Source organism: Gorilla gorilla, chromosome 11, assembly GCF_029281585.2.
Source record: "Gorilla gorilla gorilla isolate KB3781 chromosome 11, NHGRI_mGorGor1-v2.1_pri, whole genome shotgun sequence".
Lineage (NCBI taxonomy): Eukaryota > Metazoa > Chordata > Mammalia > Primates > Hominidae > Gorilla > Gorilla gorilla.
The window spans coordinates 132948075-132968556 of NC_073235.2; the positions used below are offsets into that span (position 1 = coordinate 132948075).

Consider the following 20482-nt stretch of genomic DNA (forward strand, 5'->3'; position numbering starts at 1 on the left):
TGTCAGGAGGTGGAATTCAGAGCTGGTGTTTCCTAATGCATTTTACTCTGAGTACATGCCACAGGCAAAAGATCCATTTTGTCCTTGGATCCTATAGTTCTGCTAAATTTTCCTAAGTGTATGTTATAGTAGAAATATGCTAGAGAAGGATGATGTCTTTCATGTCTACTAATAATAAAAACTTGATTATACCTACCCACCACTTACTTTCTCTAGAGAATAAAAACTATTATTGTTTGTTACTATTATTATTTTGTCCCTTACTATAGAAAGCCTTCAAAAGAAACATGTTCCATCAGACCAACTACTTGAAAAACTAAATGATAATTTTTGCCAAATATTTTCCATTGTGTTACTATCTTACATAGTTATTGTTCAAAGAATGTTGGCAAACAAGATGTCATTTTATCTCCACAGCTTATGAATTTGGATGGATAAACTTTTGCTTATTTGTATTTTATAGCTAAATAAAGTAGAAGTAGAAGCATAGCAATGTGTAAGGTCTTTTACCAGGTCAAATTAGTCAAGCAAGAACATGACCCACATCCCTGCTGACTCACTGCAGTGATGGTTGTGTGAATTTGGCAGAGATCAGGGTAGCCAGGGTCATGGATTGGAGTTCACACAGGAGACCCAAGGAGGCCTGCAGGTTCTTAGGGGAGTGGGCCAGGGCCTGGTGCAAGGAGACTCTTATTCAACAAAAGCATTTCCATGGCCAGAGCAGGGAAAAGCAGAGAGAAACGGTAAGATTGGAATCTGCCATGCGGGATGCAAGAAATCCAGAAGAAGAGAACCAGAAAGAAAAATGGAGACACAAGTAGGAAAATGTGATGGAGGGCATTGAAGAGCAACAGAAAAGAAAAAGAGAGGGAATCCCAGGGAGTCAAGGAGATGGACAGTGCTTCATGGCGTAGAAGCAAGAGTGTGTGGTAACCAAAAAGTGAGAAGGAGAAAGGAGGTAGCAGAGAGATGATCAGAAGGAAAACAGGCAGAGCAAGGCTGTGGCGGGGCTCAGGCGAGGTCCTTGGAGCAATAGTGTTTTTTTTGCAAGGAGAAGCTCACTTGAGTGCTGAACACCAGGATTCAGCAGGAACGTCCTGAGGTCTGTGCTCTCATCACTGTGCCTTGTTTATTTCCAGGTTTCTCTTCAGAGTCTTGTGAGCAATTAGCTCTCCCAAAGGCTGGTGGAGGAGATGCTGAAGATGCACCCAGCCTACTACCAGGTGGGGGAGGTAATTATGATTTAAATGACCAATTATCTCATTAAATTAGTTGGCCTATCTCTATGCAACCAACACTTCCTTCTCTCTCCACCACCACCCCTGTAACACACTTTTGTTCAGCCTGTGGTTGTTTTCCCCAGGTGTGTGGGAGGCAAGAGGTAAAAGACGGCTAAGTCCTTTAGTGGAGGGGCTCCTGGGCAGAGAGCTTAAGGGTACAGAGTAATAAAAATTACTCTGATTGGAGGCACTTAGGTGTTGCCTAAGTGGGCCCAATTTTATCTACATGAATATTGAATCTAAATCCTACCAGGATGGGGTTTGAGAAAAGAGAGAGAATTTTAAACTTACTTGCCAGGGATTATTTAGGAATAATGAAATACTGTATATAGAAGAGACAAAGTGGAAGTGACAAAGTTAGAAGAATGAATAGGGATATAATGCGGCAAAGAGGTAACAAACATCACGAAGGAAGAAAGAGACAGAAATGCAAAGAAATGGTAGAAGTCAGGGAGAGGAAGTCAAGTCAAAGAGATCCTGGAGTTGGTTTATGGTGCAGATGCAGCAATGTGTAAAGACAGGGTTAGAGGGAGAAAAAAGAAGGAGAGAGAGGGAGAGAGGGGAAAGGGGCCTGACAAGGTGCTAGAAGAAGTAGAGCCACTTTTGTTTGGTGCAAAGATACCTTTATTCCCAGGGAGCAGTTCTACACCCGAATATTAGAGCTCAGCATGGATCCAGGTAGGTGTCCAGGTCACTGCCAATTGTCTGTCATGTTCCTCTTTCACTCTGCAGTGTCCTGTAAACTTGCTATACAAATAGATGAAGGAGAATCAGAAGAAATGCCCAAGTTACTGCCTTATGATACAGAAGGTAATTAGGATTTATATTAAAGCTTTATTTTTCTGTCAACATACAAAAACACCTACTCTTTCATCTCCCTTCCCATTCCCCCATCTATTCATGTATTCATCCATATATCCATCCATCCATCCATTCATCCATCCATCCATATATCCATCCATCCATCCGTATATTCATCTGTCCATCCATCCATCCATCCATCCATCAATCCATGCATCCCTCCCCACATACAGACAGAGACAGTCTATGTCCAGCTTCTTCCTGCTTTCCTTAAGAGACACAAGTAGCAAAAGAAGGATGAGCTCAGACTGGTTGGGGCTTTCCTGCATATAGGACATAGGGAAAGAGAGAGAGAAAGAAAAATATAGTTTGAATCGTTAAATAAAGGGAGATCTGAGTGATTGCCAGTTTTACCTAAATAGTTGTGGGATCCAAATATTACCACGCTGGGTAACATTTGGGTAATATTACCACATTGGGTTATAAGGAAGGGGAGATAATTTTCAACTTATTTTCTCAAGGTTATGCCAACAGCATGGATATAATGAGTATATTGCAATATAGAAAACTCAGTGAAAGACTGTTGAAATGAACTTCACAAAGGGAAGGGTCCCTGCCCCTTTGTTAATGGCAAAAGATGAGACCTTTGATACTATGGGAGAAAAATAAGACAGAATATACAGAAAGACTGAAATTTAAATTTTTAGATTTAAATTTTGGATTGAAAAATTAGGAACAGAAAGCTAATTAGAGAGAACAGATAGAGGCATGGAAATGAGCACCATGGAAGAAAGGAGATAAGCTTGATTATTAAGTATGGCACAGGAATTAAAAGGTGGAGAAAATACTGTGAGAGGAACAGAGAGAAGAAAAATGCTCGAAGACAGAGACAGTGGAGGAGAGGCACGAAAGTTGTACACAGAGAAAAAGAGAAAGGAGAATAAGTGAAGTTAGCAGAGAGTGAAAACTGCTTGCAAGAGATGGGGAACAATATGGGACATTGTAGGGATGGAGGGAAGATTCACTAGACAGAAATAACTTCTGGCCCCAGAATGAGACATGTTAGCAGCGAGTTTTCACATTATGGTGTCCCCAAGCTATCAAAATGGCACCTGTAATGTCCTCAGAGGCAGTCGACCTCCCCCTGAGGCTTTCATGTCTCTCCCATCTATAACTTAATGATTTCAAAACACACATGTCCAGATTTATCTTCTAAGTTCATTCATCTGAGTACCTGAATACGTTCATGAAGATATTTGAAAGACCTCTCCATTTGGATGTTTTTCAGGAACCTCAATACAAGACACCTCCAAGAGTACATACCATCTTTCCTGACACAGATCTGACTCCTCTCCCAGTGTTCCCTATCTCAGGATGAAACACTATTACTCCATTCTTGAAGCAGAAACCTAGGAGCCACTCATGACTCTCCCCACCTCCCTCAACTTAAACACCCCATCAACCATCCAGTAGAGTTTTAGTGAGTTCTACATATCTCACCTGCCCATTTCCTTCCACCCCAACACAAAAACGCTGGTAAGATCTCTCTCTTGGACTGGAGCAACAGCCTCTAGACTCACATCTTTCCTCTGATCTTGTACCTGTCACATCCATTCTTTCCAACTCAAACAAGTCTTTCAAAAATTGAAGTTGGCTTATCTTACATTTCTACTTTAAATCAGTAACTACTTGGGGTCATAAGGATTAAATCTTTTTTTCCCCCAGGGCTCCAGCTTCATGTCTGCCTCTCCTGCAATTACTTCAAGGTTTATATACAAATTTTCTAGTCATTGTCATTTTCTGATGACTCTTTCTCATCTGAGCTTTCCTAAAGGCTTAGCCCTGTGCTTGGAAAAGTCATCTTGTTTCACTACAATCTCCATCATGCTCACTAATCTAGTGAAATCATATGGAAATTACATACACTCTCAGAGATGCCTTTTTTGATCCCTAGTTCTAGAAAGCGACGGGATGATAGATGCGGCAAGGACATACAGCACAGCACCAGGGGAGAAACAGGGAGAGGAGGAAGGCAGGAACAGTCCCAGAAAAAGAAACCAAGACAAGGAGAAGTACCAAGAGAGTCCAGAGGGAAGAGACAAAGGTAGGAACAGAAGAAGCAGAGACATGTGTCAAGGGTGAAAATGAGAGTGCCAACATGGGGTGGGAGACCAGGTGGGCAAGGTTTCTGACAGTCTCTATCAGATTACTGGATTGCACAAGAGCTTCTTTTACCCTCACAAAATCTTTAACATCGATATGCAAACAGCTATATGTCTATCTTGCAGACTGAGAAATAAAGCACAGAAATGCAAGCAGGATATTATCACAAAGGCAAAGTAGAAAAGGAAGAGTGGGCACCAGTGTCCGGGATGTGTCACTGGGTGATGGTTGTGCAAGGCCAGCTGGGGGTTCAGGGCCGGGTCACAGGGTCAGAATAGAAAGAAGTCCAAGGAGTTCTGCAGGTTCCCGGAGGAGTGGACCAGGGATCAATGTAAGGCTTTAAGGAAAAAAAATGCTAATGGGAGGGAAGGGAAATCATGGAAACACAGCATGAAAATAGAGCCTGCCCTTTGGAATAGGAGAGGGATCTAGAATAAGAGCTAAAGAAATAATAGAAAAGGGATATGGTATCACTGAAAAAGAAAAAAGACATAGAAACAGGAGACAAGAGAAGCCAGTTGGAGAGAAGACCAGACAATCCAAGTGCTGCCCAGGTAGGAGGGAACTATGTGGAGGCAGAACTGTGAGGAGGACACTGAGAATTACAGAGAAGGAGAAAGAGGAGCTGCAACAAGGTGGAGAAAAGGCGGAACAAGACAGGGGTGGCTCTCAGCGTTTGCCCATCTTGGATGGCATGAACACACTGAGGTCTGTGTCCAAGTCACCCTCTGTGGTCTGTCAATTTCTTGTTTATCTGCAGAGACCTTTGATCTAAAAACTCCGCAAGTCACTAATGAAGGAGAACCAGAGAAGGGGCTCGGTCTACTACCAGGTGAAGGAGAAGGTAATTATGATTTAAGTTTTTAAATATTTGAGTACATCTTTGTTTTCTAGTTGGCATGGAAAAAAAGTTTCCCTTTCTCCCATCCTACCCTTCCCTTCTTCACATTCGCATACATACAGATGGAATTATGTCAATTTTCTGTTGTGCCTTTTTGAAAACTGTGAGAGAGACAAAGGATCAAGGTGAGCTGAGCCCCCATATTTCTGCATGGGGAACGTAGGGAGAGCGAATATACCAGAGGTAGGCTGGGGCGCCAGAGAAGTGCGTGGGTGATGTTATTAAACACACATTAAACGTAAATAACAGCAGATTATGGCAACTGACGCAGGGGAGAATGTTTTCAGCCTACTTCCAGAAGGATCTGGAGCACAGACATGTTTTGTGAAAGACCGAAGGCTTGCAATTGAGGAAAGTCATGCAGGAGACCGTTGGGATGGTGCTGACAAGGGAAGGACCTGTGGTGCTATAGCCCCTGCGTGAACAGAAGATCTTTTCCAACCTGGAAGAAGATAACTTTGAGAATGAGGAAAATATATAAAATAAGGGACATTTTACCAGCATCTAGGAGCATAAGATAAAACCCAAAGAAACAGAAAAGGAGAAAGTAGAAGACACATAGAAAGGTGATAACCTCAAGGAGAAAAATTAGAGAAAATTGTACAGATGATAGCAAATACAATAACAACAGCAATATGGGAAGGAAGCACAGAAGAAATTATGCAGAGAAAGAAACAGATCAAAATAATTAAAGAACCCATAAAGAGTGAAAACTGTTGTCCAAGGAAAGGAGCAGGTCGAGGGCCTATGGAGCTGAAGTCAGAGTCACTAGATAGAAGCAACTCCTAGCAAAGGGCACCTCTGTCAATAGTGAGTTTTCCAATCCAGGTCCTCCTAGGTAGAGAGTGGCACGGAAGCATACTCAGAGAGTAAGAGTACTCTTTCCCCAGTCTCATCTGCTCAGGTAGTGGAATGATTCTCATGTACATGTCTGCGATGCAGACCTGCTTTCCAAGCTCTTGCATCCATGTGCCTGAAGATATGTATCCCAGGACCCTGCCCATCGCAATGTCTTTCAGGAACTACACACATCCAAAAGGGAAACCAACACCTCCTCCGAACCTAGAAACTCCCCTTTCTCCAGGGTTTACTCTGTCAGTAAAGGGATGAATATCCTGTTTGCTCTTCTACTCATCAGACTCTTTTTCTCTGCTTTAGCACAATTGTTCTCTGCTTTAGCACAATTGACAATTGCAAGATGTCAATCAGATCATTTTCTTTTCCCCTTAGACGCGGTGATCTTTGTTGCACAGGATTCGATGAGTTATCCTTCCTGTGGATTTCTGTGGCTTCCACCCTTCATGGGGCCCCAGCCCATATCATCTGTCTCATCTCTACTAATGGCATCAATTGTTTCAGGAGCTGCAATGATCTGATCTTTCTTTTATATGTGGGCCCTTGAGCCACATTTCCCCTGTACTCTGTGCTGTTGCCTTGGCCCACTCTGCTCCTGATCCCTTTCCTTATCTGGTTCATTTCCACCATCCCAGGGATGCCTTTCCTGATGCCCAGTATGAGAAAGGGGGTGACAAGGAAATAAATGAGATGGGGAAAGCCAATAAAAAGCAGAGTCAGGGGTGCAAGAGAAAAAGGCAGGAGTAGAGAATGGAGCAGAAACACATGGAAACAAAGAGAAGCACCTGGAGCCACTGGCAGCAGGAAAGCAGGGCAAAGGCAGAAGAAACGTGCATAGGAAAGGGGGAGGGGGAGAAGGAGAGAGAATTAGGAGTCCAGGCAGCAAGTGAGCTGATGGATGGTTCTCAGCCTTGGTGACAGCAACTGGAGCGCATCCGCTTACAGGCCAGGTGAACCCACCTACAGAACCCACCTACAGGCCAGGAGGGCCTGGGTGATGGACAGCCCCACCTAGGAGATACTTCAGCTTCCCACGTCTTCACTAAGTTTTCTCTTCATAATTTCTTGAGGGATTTCTTTTCTTTCTGCAGAGGGCAGTGATGACTGTTCAGAAATGTGTGATGGAGAAGAGCCCCAGGAAGCCTCTAGCTCCCTAGCAAGATGTGGGTCAGGTAAAGAAGGGGAGGATTTCTGGCCCTGGGCTGCAGAGTGTCAGGAGGTTGAATTTGGAGCTTGTGTTTCCTGATTGTCTTTCCTCCAAGTATACTTCACAGTGAAAGAATGCAATTAAATCTGAGATTTTTCACATTTTCTATACATGGATATTTGAAAAATGCAGGGAGGAATCTTGATATAGAAGTCTGTGTTTAACGGAATGGGTTTTATTGTTTGAACATATGTGTTTAGATAATCACGTGGTAGTTGGATTATGTCAAGGCAAGGCAATGTGTTCTCTCCTTCATATTCTCATGCCTATTAATACTGAAGCATTAAAATATTTTACTGAATAAGATCTCCTGATACCCTCACAAAACCTTAAGATGGGGGCAGACAAACTGGGTAATCCTATTTTACAGATGAAGAAATAAAAGTCAGAATATGCTAGGAGGAAAAAATGCTCTTTGCCTTTATTTTTCTTCACTATCAATTGTATTACTTGAATTTAAAATTTTATTCTCACTCACTTTTTCTATGGGAATGAAAAAGCTTATCATCCCTCTGCTGGTAGATACTTTTTATCATTTTATTACAAACTTGACAAAGCCTTCAAAGAAATGGTATCCTACCCTCTAATTGACAGAATTCAGATGAGCTCTTTATGAGACTAAATGCTATTTTTGACCAATACTCTTCATTATGTTATTGGATCATGCAGTATGTTTTTAGAGGACTCTGGTAAGTGTTACATTTTTACCCTCAGAAACCTCAAGATTTAGGCAGGGAAAGTGCTGTTATTGTTGTTTTGAGGAGCCAGAAACACAGAAGTACATGTGACACCAGTGTTTGTTAAGACCCAAGAAGGAGGGAAATGTGGAGACCAGTGTCCTGGATGACTCCTTATAGGCTTTCAGTTCTGTGAGGCGGGCATGGGTTAGGGTGGGGTCCCGTAGACTGAGTCCAATGTGGATGCCCAAAGGGTTTTTAGGAATCTGAGAGACTCTACCTGGGTTTAATGGAAAGAGATTTTTATTAACAAGTAAAGCAAGCTTAAGGAGAGGAGTGGAAAAATTATTGAGAGTTAGAAAGTATGTAAATATAATCCATGATACGAGATAGGAGATATCCAGAAAAATAGAGCCAGAAAAGATAAACAGAGATAGAATGTGCATAGTAGATGTAGCATATCACTGAAGGAGAAAGAGACAGATATTCAGGGAGAGATGTTTGGAAGAGAAAGTCCACAGAGCCAAAGAGAAGGACAGTTGCCTTCATAGAGTAGCACTCTATGAAGGTGTATGAAGATATAAATGTATACCTTCATGTGCCTTAATAGGCATAGAGTGGGGCAAGGACATAAAGCACAGGACCAGGGATGCAAGAGGGAAATGAGGGAGGCAGGAGCAGTCCCAGAAAAAGAAACCAAGACAAGGAGAAGTACCAAGAGAGTCCAGCGGCAAGAGACAGAGGTAGAAACAGAAGAAGCAGAGACATGTGTCAAGCGTGAAAATGAGAGTGCCAACATGGGGTGGGAGACCAGGTGGGCAAGGTTTCTGACAGTCTCTATCAGATTACTGGGTTGCACAAGAGCTCCTTTTACCCTCACAAAATCTTAAACATCTGTATGCAAACAGCTAAACGTCTATTTTAGACTGAGAAATAAAGCACAGAAATGCAAGCAGGATATTATCGCAAAGGCAAAGTAGAAAAGGAAGAGTGGGCCCCAGTGTCCTGGATGTGTCACTGGGTGATAGCTGTGCAAAGTCAGCTGGGGGTTCAGGGCCGGGTCACAGGGTCAGAATAGAAAGAAGTCCAATGAGTTCTGCAGGTTCCCGGAGGAGTGAACCAGGGATCAATGTAAGGCTTTAAGGAAAAGAAAAATGCTACCGGGAGGGAAGGGAGATCATGGAAACACAGCATGGAAATAGAGCCTGCTCTATGGGATAGGATGGATCTAGAATAAGAGCTAAAGAAATAATAGAAAAGAGATACAATATCACTAAAAAAGAAAAAATACATAGAAACAGGAGGCAAGAGAGGCCAGTTGGAGAGAAGATCAGACAATCCAAGCGCTGCTCAGCTAGGAGGGAACTATGTGGAGGCAGAACTGAGGAGGACTCTGAGAATTAGAGAGAAGGAGAAAGAGGAGATGTAACAAGATGGAGAAAAGGCGGAACAAGACGGGGGTGGCTCTCAGCATTTGCCCATCTTGGATGGCGTGAATGCACTGAGGTCTGTGTCCAAGTCACCCTCTGTGGTCTGTCAGTTTCTTGTTTCTCTGCAGAGACCTTTGATCTAAAGACTCCCCAAGTCACTAATGAAGGAGAACCAGAGAAGGAGCTCAGTCTACTACCAGGTGAAGGAGAAGGTAATTATGATGTACATTTTTAGGTATTTGAGTACATCTTTGTTTTCCAGTTGGCATGGGAAAAAAAGCTTCCCTTTCTCCCATCCTACCCTTCTCTTCTTCACATTCGCATACATACAGATGGAATTATGTCAATTTTCTGTTGGGCTTTTTTGTAAATTGTGAGAGACAAAGGATCAAGCTAAGGTGAGCCCCTGAGTGGAGACCATATCCCTGCATGGAGCATGTAGGGAGACAGAATATGCCAGAGGTAGGCTGGGGGACACCAGAGAAGAAGTTCCTGGGTGATGTTAATAAAAACACATGAAACCGAAATATCAGCAGGTATGGTAATTGAGGCAGGGAGATTGTTTTCAGCCTACTTTCAGAAGTATCAGGAACACAGACGTAAGTTTTGTGAATGATTGAATGCTTGCAATTGAGAAAAGTCATGTGGAAGACCCTTGGGATGGAGCTGACAAGCAAAGCGTATGCAGTTTTACAGCCCCTGCGTAAACGGAAGAACTTTTCCAACCTGGGAGAAGAGAACTTTGAGAGTGAGGAAAATATATAAAATCATGGACATTTTACAGGCATCTAAGAGGTTAAGGTAAAACCCAAAGAAAGAGAGACAGAAAAGGAGAAAGTGAAAGACAAAGTAGAAAGAGGATAATCCCAATAAGAAATAAGAGGCAGAGAGAAAAGTTAAGAGAAAATTATACAAATGGAGGCAAATACCAATGACAACAATGTTGGAAGGAAGCACAGATTAAACTATGCAGAGAAAGAGATCAAAATAATTAAAGTACCCATGAAGAGTGCAAACTATGTCGGAGGAAAGGAGCGGGTTGAGGGCCTGTAGAGCTGAAGTCAGAGTTACTAGACAGCAGCAGCATCCAGCAAATGGCACCTCTGTCAATAGTGAGTTTTCTGATTAAGGTCCTTCTAGGTAGAGAGTGACACAGAAGCATACTCAGAGGGTAAGAATTCTCTCACTGCAGCCTCATCTGCTCAGGTAGTGGAATCATTGTCAAGCATTTAATATCTGTCTGTTAGGCAGGCCTCCCTTCCAAGCTCTTCCATCTGTGTGCCTGAAGACTTTTATCTTGGGACCTTCTTTATTGCAATGTCTTTCAGGAACTGAACACTTCACAGTGGAAACCAGCACCTCCCCTGAACTTAGAAACTCCTCTTTCTCAGTAAAGGGATGAATGTCCTGTTTGCTCTTCTACTCATCAGACTCATTTTCTCTGCTTTAGCACAATTGTTATTTGCAAGATATCAATCAGATCATCTTCCTTTCCCCTTAGACGTGGTGATCTTTGTTGCACAGGATTAGAAGAGTTATCCTTCCTGTGGATTTCTGTGGCTTCCATCCTTCATGGGGCCCCAGCCCATATCATCTGTCTCATCTCTACTAATGGCATCAATCATTTCAGGAGCTGCAATGATCTGATTTTTCTTTTATATGTGGGCCCTTGAGCCACACTTCCCCTGTACTATGTGTTGTTGCCTTGGCCCACTCTGCTCCTGATCCCCTTCATTATCTGGTTCATTTCCACTATCCCAGGAATGCCTTTCCTGATACCCAGTATGAAAAAGGGGGTGACAAGGAAATAAACAAGATGGGGAAAGCTAGTAAAGAGCAGAGTCAGGGGTGCAAGAGAAAAGGATAGAAACAGAGAAGGGGGGCAGAAACGCATGGAAACAAAGAGAAGCACCTGGAGCCACTGGCAGCAGGAAAGCAGGGCAGAGGCCTGAGTCTAATGTGGAAAGGGGGAGGGGGAGAAGGAGAGAGAATTAGGAGTCCAGACAGCAAGTGAGCTGATGGATGGTTCTCAGCCTTGGTGGCAGCAACTGGAGTGTGTCCACCTACAGGCCGGGTAAACCCACAGGGCAGACCAGGAGGACCTGGGTGGGGGACAGCCCTACCTGGGAGATACTTCAGCTTTCCACATCTTCACTAAGTTTTCTCTTCATGATTTTTTGTTGGTTGTATACTGAGACCTCTGAGGGATTTCCTTCCTTTCTGCAGAGGGCAGTGATGACTGTTCGGAAATGTGTGATGGAGAAGAGCCCCAGGAAGCCTCTAGCTCCCTAGCAAGACGTGGGTCAGGTAAGGAAGGGGGTGATTTCTGGCCCTGGGCTGCAGAGCGTCAGGAGGTTGAATTTGGAGCTCGTGTTTCCTGATTGACTTTCCTCTGCATATACCTCACAGTGAAAGGATCTAATTAATCCTGAGATTTTTCACATTTTCTGTACATGAATCTTTTGGGAAATGTAGGGAGGAATCTTTATACAGAAGTCCATTTTAACAGAATGGGATTTATTGTTTGAACATATGTGTTCAGACAGTCTAGTGGTAGTCAAAATATGCCAAGGCAAGGCAATGTGTTCCCTCCTTTACATTCTCATGCCTTTCAATACTACAGTATTAAAATATTTTACCAAATAAGATCTCCTGATACCCTCACAAAACCTTAAGATGGGGGCAGGCAAACTGAGTAATCCTATTTTATAGGTGAAGAAATAAAGGTCAGAAATATGGTAGGAAGAAGCAATGCTCTTTTGCCTTTATTTTTTCTAGGTATCAATACTATTATTTGAATTCATATAAAATTTCTATTCTCAGGAACAATTTTACACTGTTGGTGGGACTGTAAACTAGTTCAACCATTGTGGAAGTCAGTGTGGCGATTCCTCAGGGATCTAGAACTAGAAATACCATTTGACCCAGCCATCCCATTACTGGGTATATACCCAAAGGATTATAAATCATGCTGCTATAAAGACACATGCACACGTATGTTTATTGCGACACTATTCACAATAGCAAAGACTTGGAACCAACCCAAATGTCCAACAATGATAGACTGGATTAAGAAAATGTGGCACATATACACCATGGAATACTATGCAGCCATAAAAAATGATGAGTTAATGTCCTTTGTAGGGACATGGATGAAGCTGGAAACCATCATTCTCAGCAAACTATCACAAGGACAAAAAACCAAACACCGCATGTTCTCACTCATAGATGGGAATTGAACAATGAGAACACTTGGACACAGGAAGGGGGACATCACATACCAGGGCCTATTGTGGAGTTGGGGAGGGGGGAGGGATAGCATTAGGAGATATACCTAATGTAAATGATGAGTTAATGGGTGCAGCACACCAACACAGCACATGTATACATATGTAACAAACCTGCACGTTGTGCACATGTACCCTAAAACTTAAAGTATAATAAAAAAAATTTCTATTCTCACTCCCTCTATGGAAATAAAAAAGGGTATCATTCCTCTGCTGGTAGATACTTTTTTATGATTTTTTCACAAACTTGACAAAGCCTTCAGTGTAATGGTATTCTACCATCTAATTGGCAGAACTTAGATCAACTATTTATGAGACTAAATGGTATTTTTGACCAGTACTTTCCATTATGTCATTGGATCATGCAGTGGTTTTTCAGAGTACTCTGATAGGTGTTATAATTTTACTCACAAAAACCTCAAGACTTAGATAGGGAAGGTGCTGTTATTGCTGTTTTAAGGAGCCAGAAACACAGAAGTGCATGTGACACGGGTGTTTGATAAGACCCAAGAAAAAAGAAAGAGCAGAGACCAGTGTCCTGGATGACTCCTTACAGGCTTTCAGTTCTATGAGGTGGGCATGGGTTGGGGTGGGGTCCCATAGTCTGAGTCCATTGTGGATGCCCAAAGGGTTTTTAGGAATCCAAGAGACTCTACCAGGGTTCAATGGAAAGAGACTTTTATCTAACAAATAAAGAAAGATTAGGGAGAGATAAGGAAACATTATCAAGAGTTGGAAAATACTTGAATGTAATCTACGATACGAGATAGGAGATATCCAGAAAAATAGAGCCAGAAAAGAGAAACAGAGAGGCAATATGAAAAGTATATGTAGCACATCACTGAAGGAGGAAGAGACAGTAAGGGAGAGGAGATGTTAAGAAGAGAAAGTCCAGAAAGCCGAAAAGAACCACAGATGCCGTCATAGAGTAATAAAAAGATATCACTAGTAGAAGGGGCTATCACTTAGGCTGGGTGCGGTGGGTCACCCCTGTAATCCCAGCAATTTGGGAGGCCAAGGCAGGTGGATCACTTGAGGTCAGGAGTTCAAGGCCAGCCAGGCCAACATGGCAAAACCCCATCTCTACTAAAAATACAAAAATTAGCTGGTTGTGGTCGAGCACACCTGTAGTCCCAGCTACTCAGGAGGCTGAAACAAGAGAGTTGCTTGAACCCGGGATGTGGAGGTTGCAGTCAGCTGAGATCACATCACTGCACTCCAGCCTGGTGACAGAGCAAGATTCCATCTCAGAAGAAAAAAGGAAAAAATAAGGGGCCACCACTTAATATCAAACAAAAGGCTGAATTTATTGTTCAGTTAAGGGATAGTTGTGCTTGTGGGTCAGTTTCTCTGAACAGAGAACGTTTGTGGAAGTGTGGATCTCGGTGACTGGCGGCCTTCAGAAGTGAGATTTGTTAGTGGTTAGCTGACCTTTAGTGAAAGCAGGGTCACTGGAGTGTGGCTGTTACTGACTGTCTGACTTTCAGAAGCATGGGGAAGTCAATGGTTGGCTGGCTTTCAGAGGCCTGTGTACTGGCCAGAAGCTATTGTTGATTAATTGGGATGATTCTGGTTGTTACTGACCATATGGCCAAACAATAATGAGTTTTCCTAGAAGTGTAGCAACTTTCAATTATCAGTTTCCCCTTTAGGAAATCTCTCATCTAAAGCTGCAGGAGGCACCATCAAGTATTTTCCCCATCCAAGATGTCTTTTCTGGAAGAGGACCCTGGAAACAAAATCCTAGGATTCCCCTTCACTGAGTAGGAGTTATAGAGTTGCTAGATTGACAGTGTTATCCTTGCAAAGGATGACATAAGAAAAAGTAATGATGTCTTACAATATGTTAATGGAATGGCAGACAACTGTTGAAAGTTTTTAATTAGCAACAGAATTGTGCTGCTTGCAATACTATCCTATTTATTCCCTTTTGCTCCGAGAATACTCACCAGCCACCCCTGTGGCTGCAGCGTTTATCCCAAGTAAATTTGCCATGAAATATCTTGCTTTTATTATTATTTTCACACCACTCTAATATATTGATTTTGGAAACAGAAGACATTCTTCTAATTATAGCATTCTGGTTTTAGTAGTGGTATTTCCATTTACAAAATACAGTAATTGTTGATCACTGAAAATGTCAAATCCTGGAAAACGTGGCTTTCCCACATGTGGTGTTAACATTGTTACTGAACAATTGTTGGCCGAAGATTCATTTGATGAATCATATATTTTTAAAATAGATGATTCTGATATTGGTTCTGTTTAGAAATAACTCCAAGAACAGTTTATATATTTTATTTTCACATTGAAAATCAATCATGTTTGCTTCAGCCTCAAAGAATGTGTTTATGTAAAATTAAATGAGTGCAGCAAGCTGCACTTTTTTTTTTTTTCTAAACGGGAACAGAGTTAAAGTTGATCCAAGTACAAAATCTCCAGAACCATGGACTAATGCAGTCACCTGCAATTGCTTTGAGGCAACTAGGATGAGATGTGGCTACTAGCAATGGCTCTTTGATGTCTGTCACGTTTTGAAGTGATACCCCTAGAGCATGGCCTGTTTGTTTATTTATTTATTTATTTTTATTTTTCCGTAAGTTATTGGGGTACAGGTTGTATCTGGTTACATGGGTAAGTTCTTTAGTGGTGATTCGTGAGATTTTGGTGCACCCATCACCTGAGCAGTATACGCTGCACCATATTTGTAGTCTTGTATCCCTCACACCCCTCCCACTCTTCCCTCCAAGTCCCCAAAGTCCGTTGCATCATTCTTACACCTTTGCTTCCTCATAGCTTAGCTCCCACGTATCAGTGAGAACATACAATGTTTGGTTTTCCTTTCCTGAGTTACTTCACTTAGGATGATAGTCTCCAAGCCGGGCACGGTGGCTCACGCCTGTAATCCCAGCACTTTGGGAGGCTGAGATGGATGGATCACCTGAGGTCAGGAGTTTGAGACCAACCTGGCCAACACGGCAAAACCCCGCCTCCGCTAAAAAAAAAAAACAAAAACAAAAATTAGTCAGGCATGGTAGTGTGTGCCTGTAATCCCAGCTACTAGCAGGGGCTGAGGCAGGAGAATTGCTTGAACCCGGGAGGTGGAGGTGGTAATGAGCTGAGATCACACCACTGCACTCCAGCCTGGGTGACAGAACGAGACTCCATCTCAAAAAAAAATAGTCTCCAATCTCATCCAGGTCACTGCAAATGCTGTTAATTCATTCCTTTTTATGGCTGCGTAGTATTCCATCATATATATATACACACACACCACATACATACATATATACCACAGTTTATCCACTTGTTAATTGGTGGGCATTTGGGTTGGTTCCACAATTTCGCAATTGTGAATTGTACTGCTATAAACATGCATGTGCAAGTATCTTTTTCGAATAATGACTTCTTTTGCTCTGGATAGATACCCAGTAGTGGGATTGCTGGATCAAATGGTAGTTCTATTTTTAGTTCTTTAAGGAATCTCCACACTGTTTTCCATAGCAGCTGTACTAGTTTACATTCCCATCAGCAGTGTAGAAGTGTTCCCTATTCACTGCATCCATGCCAGCATCTACTGTTTTTGATTTTTTGATTATGGCCATTCTTACAGGAGTGAGGTGGTATCGCATTGTGGTTTTGATTTGCATTTCCCTGACCATTGGTGATGTTGAGCAATTTTTTCATATGTTCATTGGCCGTTTGTACATCTTCTTTTACGAACTGTCTATTCATGTCCTTAGCCCACTTTTTGATGGGATTGTTTGTTTTTTTCTTACTGATTTGTTTAAGTTCATTGTAGATTCTGGATATTAGTCTTTTGTCAGATGTATAGATTGTGACGATTTTCTCCCACTCTGTGGGTTGTCTGTTTACTCCGCTGACTGTTCCTTTTGCCGTGCAAAAGCTCTCAGGTTTAATTAAGTCCCAGCTATTTATCTTTGTTTTTCTTTCATTTGCTTTTGGGTTCTTGGTCATGAAAGCCTTGCCTAAGCCAATGTTTAGAAGGGTTTTTCTGATGTTATCTTCTAGAATTTTTATAGTTTCAGGCCTTAGATTTAATCTAAGATCCTTCTTGAGTTGATTTTTGTATAAGGTGAGAGATGAGGATCCAGTTTCATTCTCCTACATGTGGCTTGCCAATTATCCCAGCACCATTTGTTGAATAGGGTGTCCTTTCCCCACTTTATGGTTTGTTTGCTTTGTCAAAGATCAGTTGGCTGTAAGTATTTGGGTTTACTTCTGGTTTCTCTATTCTGTTTCATTGGTCTATGTCTATTTTTGTACCAGTACCACTCTGTTTTGGTGACTATGGCCTTATAGTATAGTTTGAAATCATGTCGTGTGATGCCTCCAGATTTGTTCTTTTTGCTTAGTCTTGCTTTGGCTTTGTGGGCTCCTTTTTGGTTCCATATGAATTTTAGAGTTGTTTTTTCTAATTCTGTGAAGAAGATGGTGGTATTTTGATGGGGATTGCACTGAATTTGTGATTGCTTTTGGCAGTATGATCATTTTCACAATATTGATTCTACCCATCCATGAAGCATGGGATGTATTTTCATTTGTTCAGGTTGTCTATGATTTCTTTCAGCAATGTTTTGTAGATTTCCTTGTAGAGGTCTTTCGACTCCCTGGTTAGGTATATTCCTAAGTTTTTGTTGTTGTTGTTGTTGTTTTGCAGCTATTGTGAAAGGGGTTGAGTTCTTGATTTGATTCTCTGCTTGGTCACTGTTGGTATATAGAAAAGCTACTGATTTGTGTACATTAATCTTGTATCCAGAAAGTTTGCTGAATTCTTTTATCAGTTCTAGGAGCTTTCTGGGGGAGTCCTTAGGGTTTTCAAGGTACAGTCATATCGTCAGCAAACAGTGACAGTTTGACTTCCTATTTACCAATTTGGATGCTCTTTATTTCTTTCTCTTGTCTGATTGCTCTGGCTAGGACTTCCAGTACTATGTTGAAGAGGAGTGGCGAGAGTGTGCATCCTTGTCTTGTTTCAGTTCTCAGAGGGAGAGCTTTCAACATTTCCCCATTCAGTATTATGTTGGCTATGGGTTTGTCATAGGTGGCTTTTATTACATTAAGGTATGTCTCTTGTATGCTGATTTTGCTGAGAGTTTTAATCATAAGGAGATGCTGGATTTTGTTGAATGCTTTTTCTGCATCTATTGAAATGATCATGTGATTTTTGTTTTTAATTCTGTTTATGTGGTGTATCATATTTATTGACTTGCATATGTTAAGCCATCCCTGCATCCCTGGTATGAAACCTACTTGATCATCGTGGATTATCTTTTTGATATGTTGTTGGATTCAGTTGGCAAGTATTTTGTTAAGGATTTTAGCATCTATGTTCATCAAGGATATCAGTCTGTAGTTTTCTTTTTTGGTTATGTCCTTTCCTGGTGTTGGTATTAGGGTGATGCTGCCTTCACAGAATGAATTAGGGAGGGTTCCTTCTTTCTCTATCTTGTGGAATGGTGTCAAAAGCATTGGTACCAATTCTTTGACTGTCTGGTAGAATTCTGCTGTGAATCCGTCTGATCCTGAACTTTTTTTTTGTTGGTAATGTTTAAATTACCATTTCAGTCTTGCTGCTTGTTACTGGTCTGTTCAAGGTATCTAATTCTTCCCGATTTACACTAGGAGGGTTGTATTTTTCCAGGAATTTATCCATCCCTTCTATGTTTTCTAGTTTATGTACATAAAGGTATTCATAGTAGCCTTGAATGATCTTTTGTATTTCACTGGTGTCAGTTGTAGTATTTCCTGTTTCATTTCTCAGTGACATTATTCGGGTTTTCTCTCCTCTTGGTTAATCTTGCCAATGGTCTATCCATTTTATTTACCTTTTCGAAGAACCAGCTTTTGTTTCATTTATCGTTTGTATTTTTTTTTATTTCAATTTCATTTAGTTCTGCTCTGATCTTTGTTATTTCCTTTCTTCTGCTGGGTTTGGGTTTGGTTTTGGTTTGTTCTTGTTTCTCTAGTTCCTTCAGATGTGACCTTAGATTGTCAGTTTGTGCTCTTTCAGTCTTTCTAATGTAGGTGTTTAGGGCTATGAACTTTACTCTTAGCACCACCTTTGCTGTATCCCAGAGGTTTTGATTGTCATTCAGTTTGAAGAATTATTGTAATTCAGCTTGAATAATTTTTTAATTTCCATCTTGATTTCGTTTTTGACCCAATGCTCATTCAGGAGCAGGTTATTTAATTTTCATGTATTTGCATGGCTTTGGAGGTTCCTTTTGGAGTTGATTTCCAGTTTTATTCTACTGTGGTCTGAGAGAGTGCTTGATATAATTCCGATTTTCTTAAATTTATTGAGGCTCGTTTTATGGCCTATCATATGGTCTATCTTGGAGAAAGTTCCATGCGCTGTTAAATAGAATGTATATTCTGTGGTTGTTGGATGAAATGTTCTATATATATCTGTTAAATCCATTTGTTCCAAGGTATAGTTTAAATCCATTGTTTCATTGTTGACTTTCTTTCTTGATGACCTGTCTAGCGCTGTCAGTGGAGTATTGAAGTTCTCCACTATTATTGTGTTGCTGTCTATCTCATTTCTTAGGTCTATTAGTAATTGTTTTATAAATTTGGGAGCTCCAATGTTAGGCGCATATATGTTTAGAATTGTCGTATTTTCCTGTTGGACAAGGCTTTTTACCGTTGTATAATGTCCCTCTGTGTCTCTTTTAACTGCTGTTGCCTTAAAGTTTGTTTTGTCTAATATAAGAATAGCCACCCCTGCTTGCTTTTGGTGTCCTTTTGCAAGAAATGCCTTTTTCCACCCCTTTACTTTAAGTTTATGCGAGTCCTTATGTGCTAGGTGAGTCTCCTGAAGGCAGCAGATGGTTGGTGAGTTCTTATCGGTTCTGTGGTTCTATATCTTTTAGGTGGAGCATTTAGGCCATTTACATACATTCAATGTTAGTATTAAAATGTGAGGTACCATTGCATTCATTGTGCTTTTTGTTGCCTGTGTACTTTGTTTTTGTTTTAATTTTTTAACTTGTATTTTATTTTTGTTTTATAGGTCCTGTGTGATTTATGCTTTAAAGAGGTTCCGTTTTGATGTGTTTCCAGGATTTGTTTCAATATTGAGAGCTCCTTTTAGCAGTTCTTGTAGTGGTGGCTTGGTAATGGCAAATTCTCTCAGCATTTGTTTGTCTGAAAAAGACTGTATCTTTCCTTCACATATGATGCTTAGGTTTGCTGGATACAAAAGTCTTGTCTGATAATTGTTTTGTTTGAAGAGGCTGAAGATAGGGCCCCAGTCCCTTCTGTCTTATAGGGTTTCTGCCGAGAAATCTGCTGTTAATCTGATAGGTTCTCCTTTGGAGGTTACCTGGTGCTTCTGTCTCACAGCTCTAAAGATTCTTTCCTTTGTCTTAAATTTGGTTAACCTGATGACAATGTGCCTAGGCGAAGATCTTTTTATGATGAATTTCCCTGGTGTTCTTTGTGCTTCTTGTATTTGGATGTCTAGGTCTCTAGCAAGGCCAGGGAAGTTTTCTTCGATTATTCCCCCAAATATGTTTTCCAAGCTTTTAGAATTCTCTTGTTCCTCAGGAACACCGATTATTCTTAGGTTTGGTCATTTAACATAATCCCAGACTTCTTGGAGGCTTTGTTCATATTTTCTTATTCTTTTTACTTTATCTTTGTTGGATTGGGTTAATTCAAAGACCTTGTCTTTGAGCTCTGAATTTCTTTCTTCTACTTTTTCAATTCTATTGCTGAGGTTTTCCGGAGCATTTCACATTTCTAAAAGTGTGTCCAAAGTTTCCTGAATTTTTTATTGATTTTCTTTAAACTATCTATTTGCTTGAATATTTCTCCCTTCACTTCTTGTATCATATTTTGGATTTCCTTGCA

At 41.2% G+C, this 20482-nt stretch overlaps 1 protein-coding gene across 12 annotated transcripts in view; it reads left to right on the top strand.

Moving 5' to 3' along the window:
- The window catches only part of SP140 (SP140 nuclear body protein), a 188617-nt gene that overhangs the window by 119407 nt on the left and 48728 nt on the right, over positions 1-20482 (top strand). For 4 of the 12 annotated variants that reach the window (XM_055379686.2, XM_063695263.1, XM_063695266.1 and 1 more), the window contains exons 6-12: positions 1140-1232; positions 2013-2090; positions 4036-4185; positions 5005-5088; positions 7092-7172; positions 9425-9526; positions 11541-11621. In XM_055379686.2, coding sequence (XP_055235661.1) covers positions 1140-1232; positions 2013-2090; positions 4036-4185; positions 5005-5088; positions 7092-7172; positions 9425-9526; positions 11541-11621 — 669 coding nt within the window. The remainder of the gene's footprint in view (positions 1-1139; positions 1233-2012; positions 2091-4035; positions 4186-5004; positions 5089-7091; positions 7173-9424; positions 9527-11540; positions 11622-20482) is intronic. The other 8 variants (XM_063695265.1, XM_055379691.2, XM_055379685.2 and 5 more) reach the window with 7 other exon arrangements.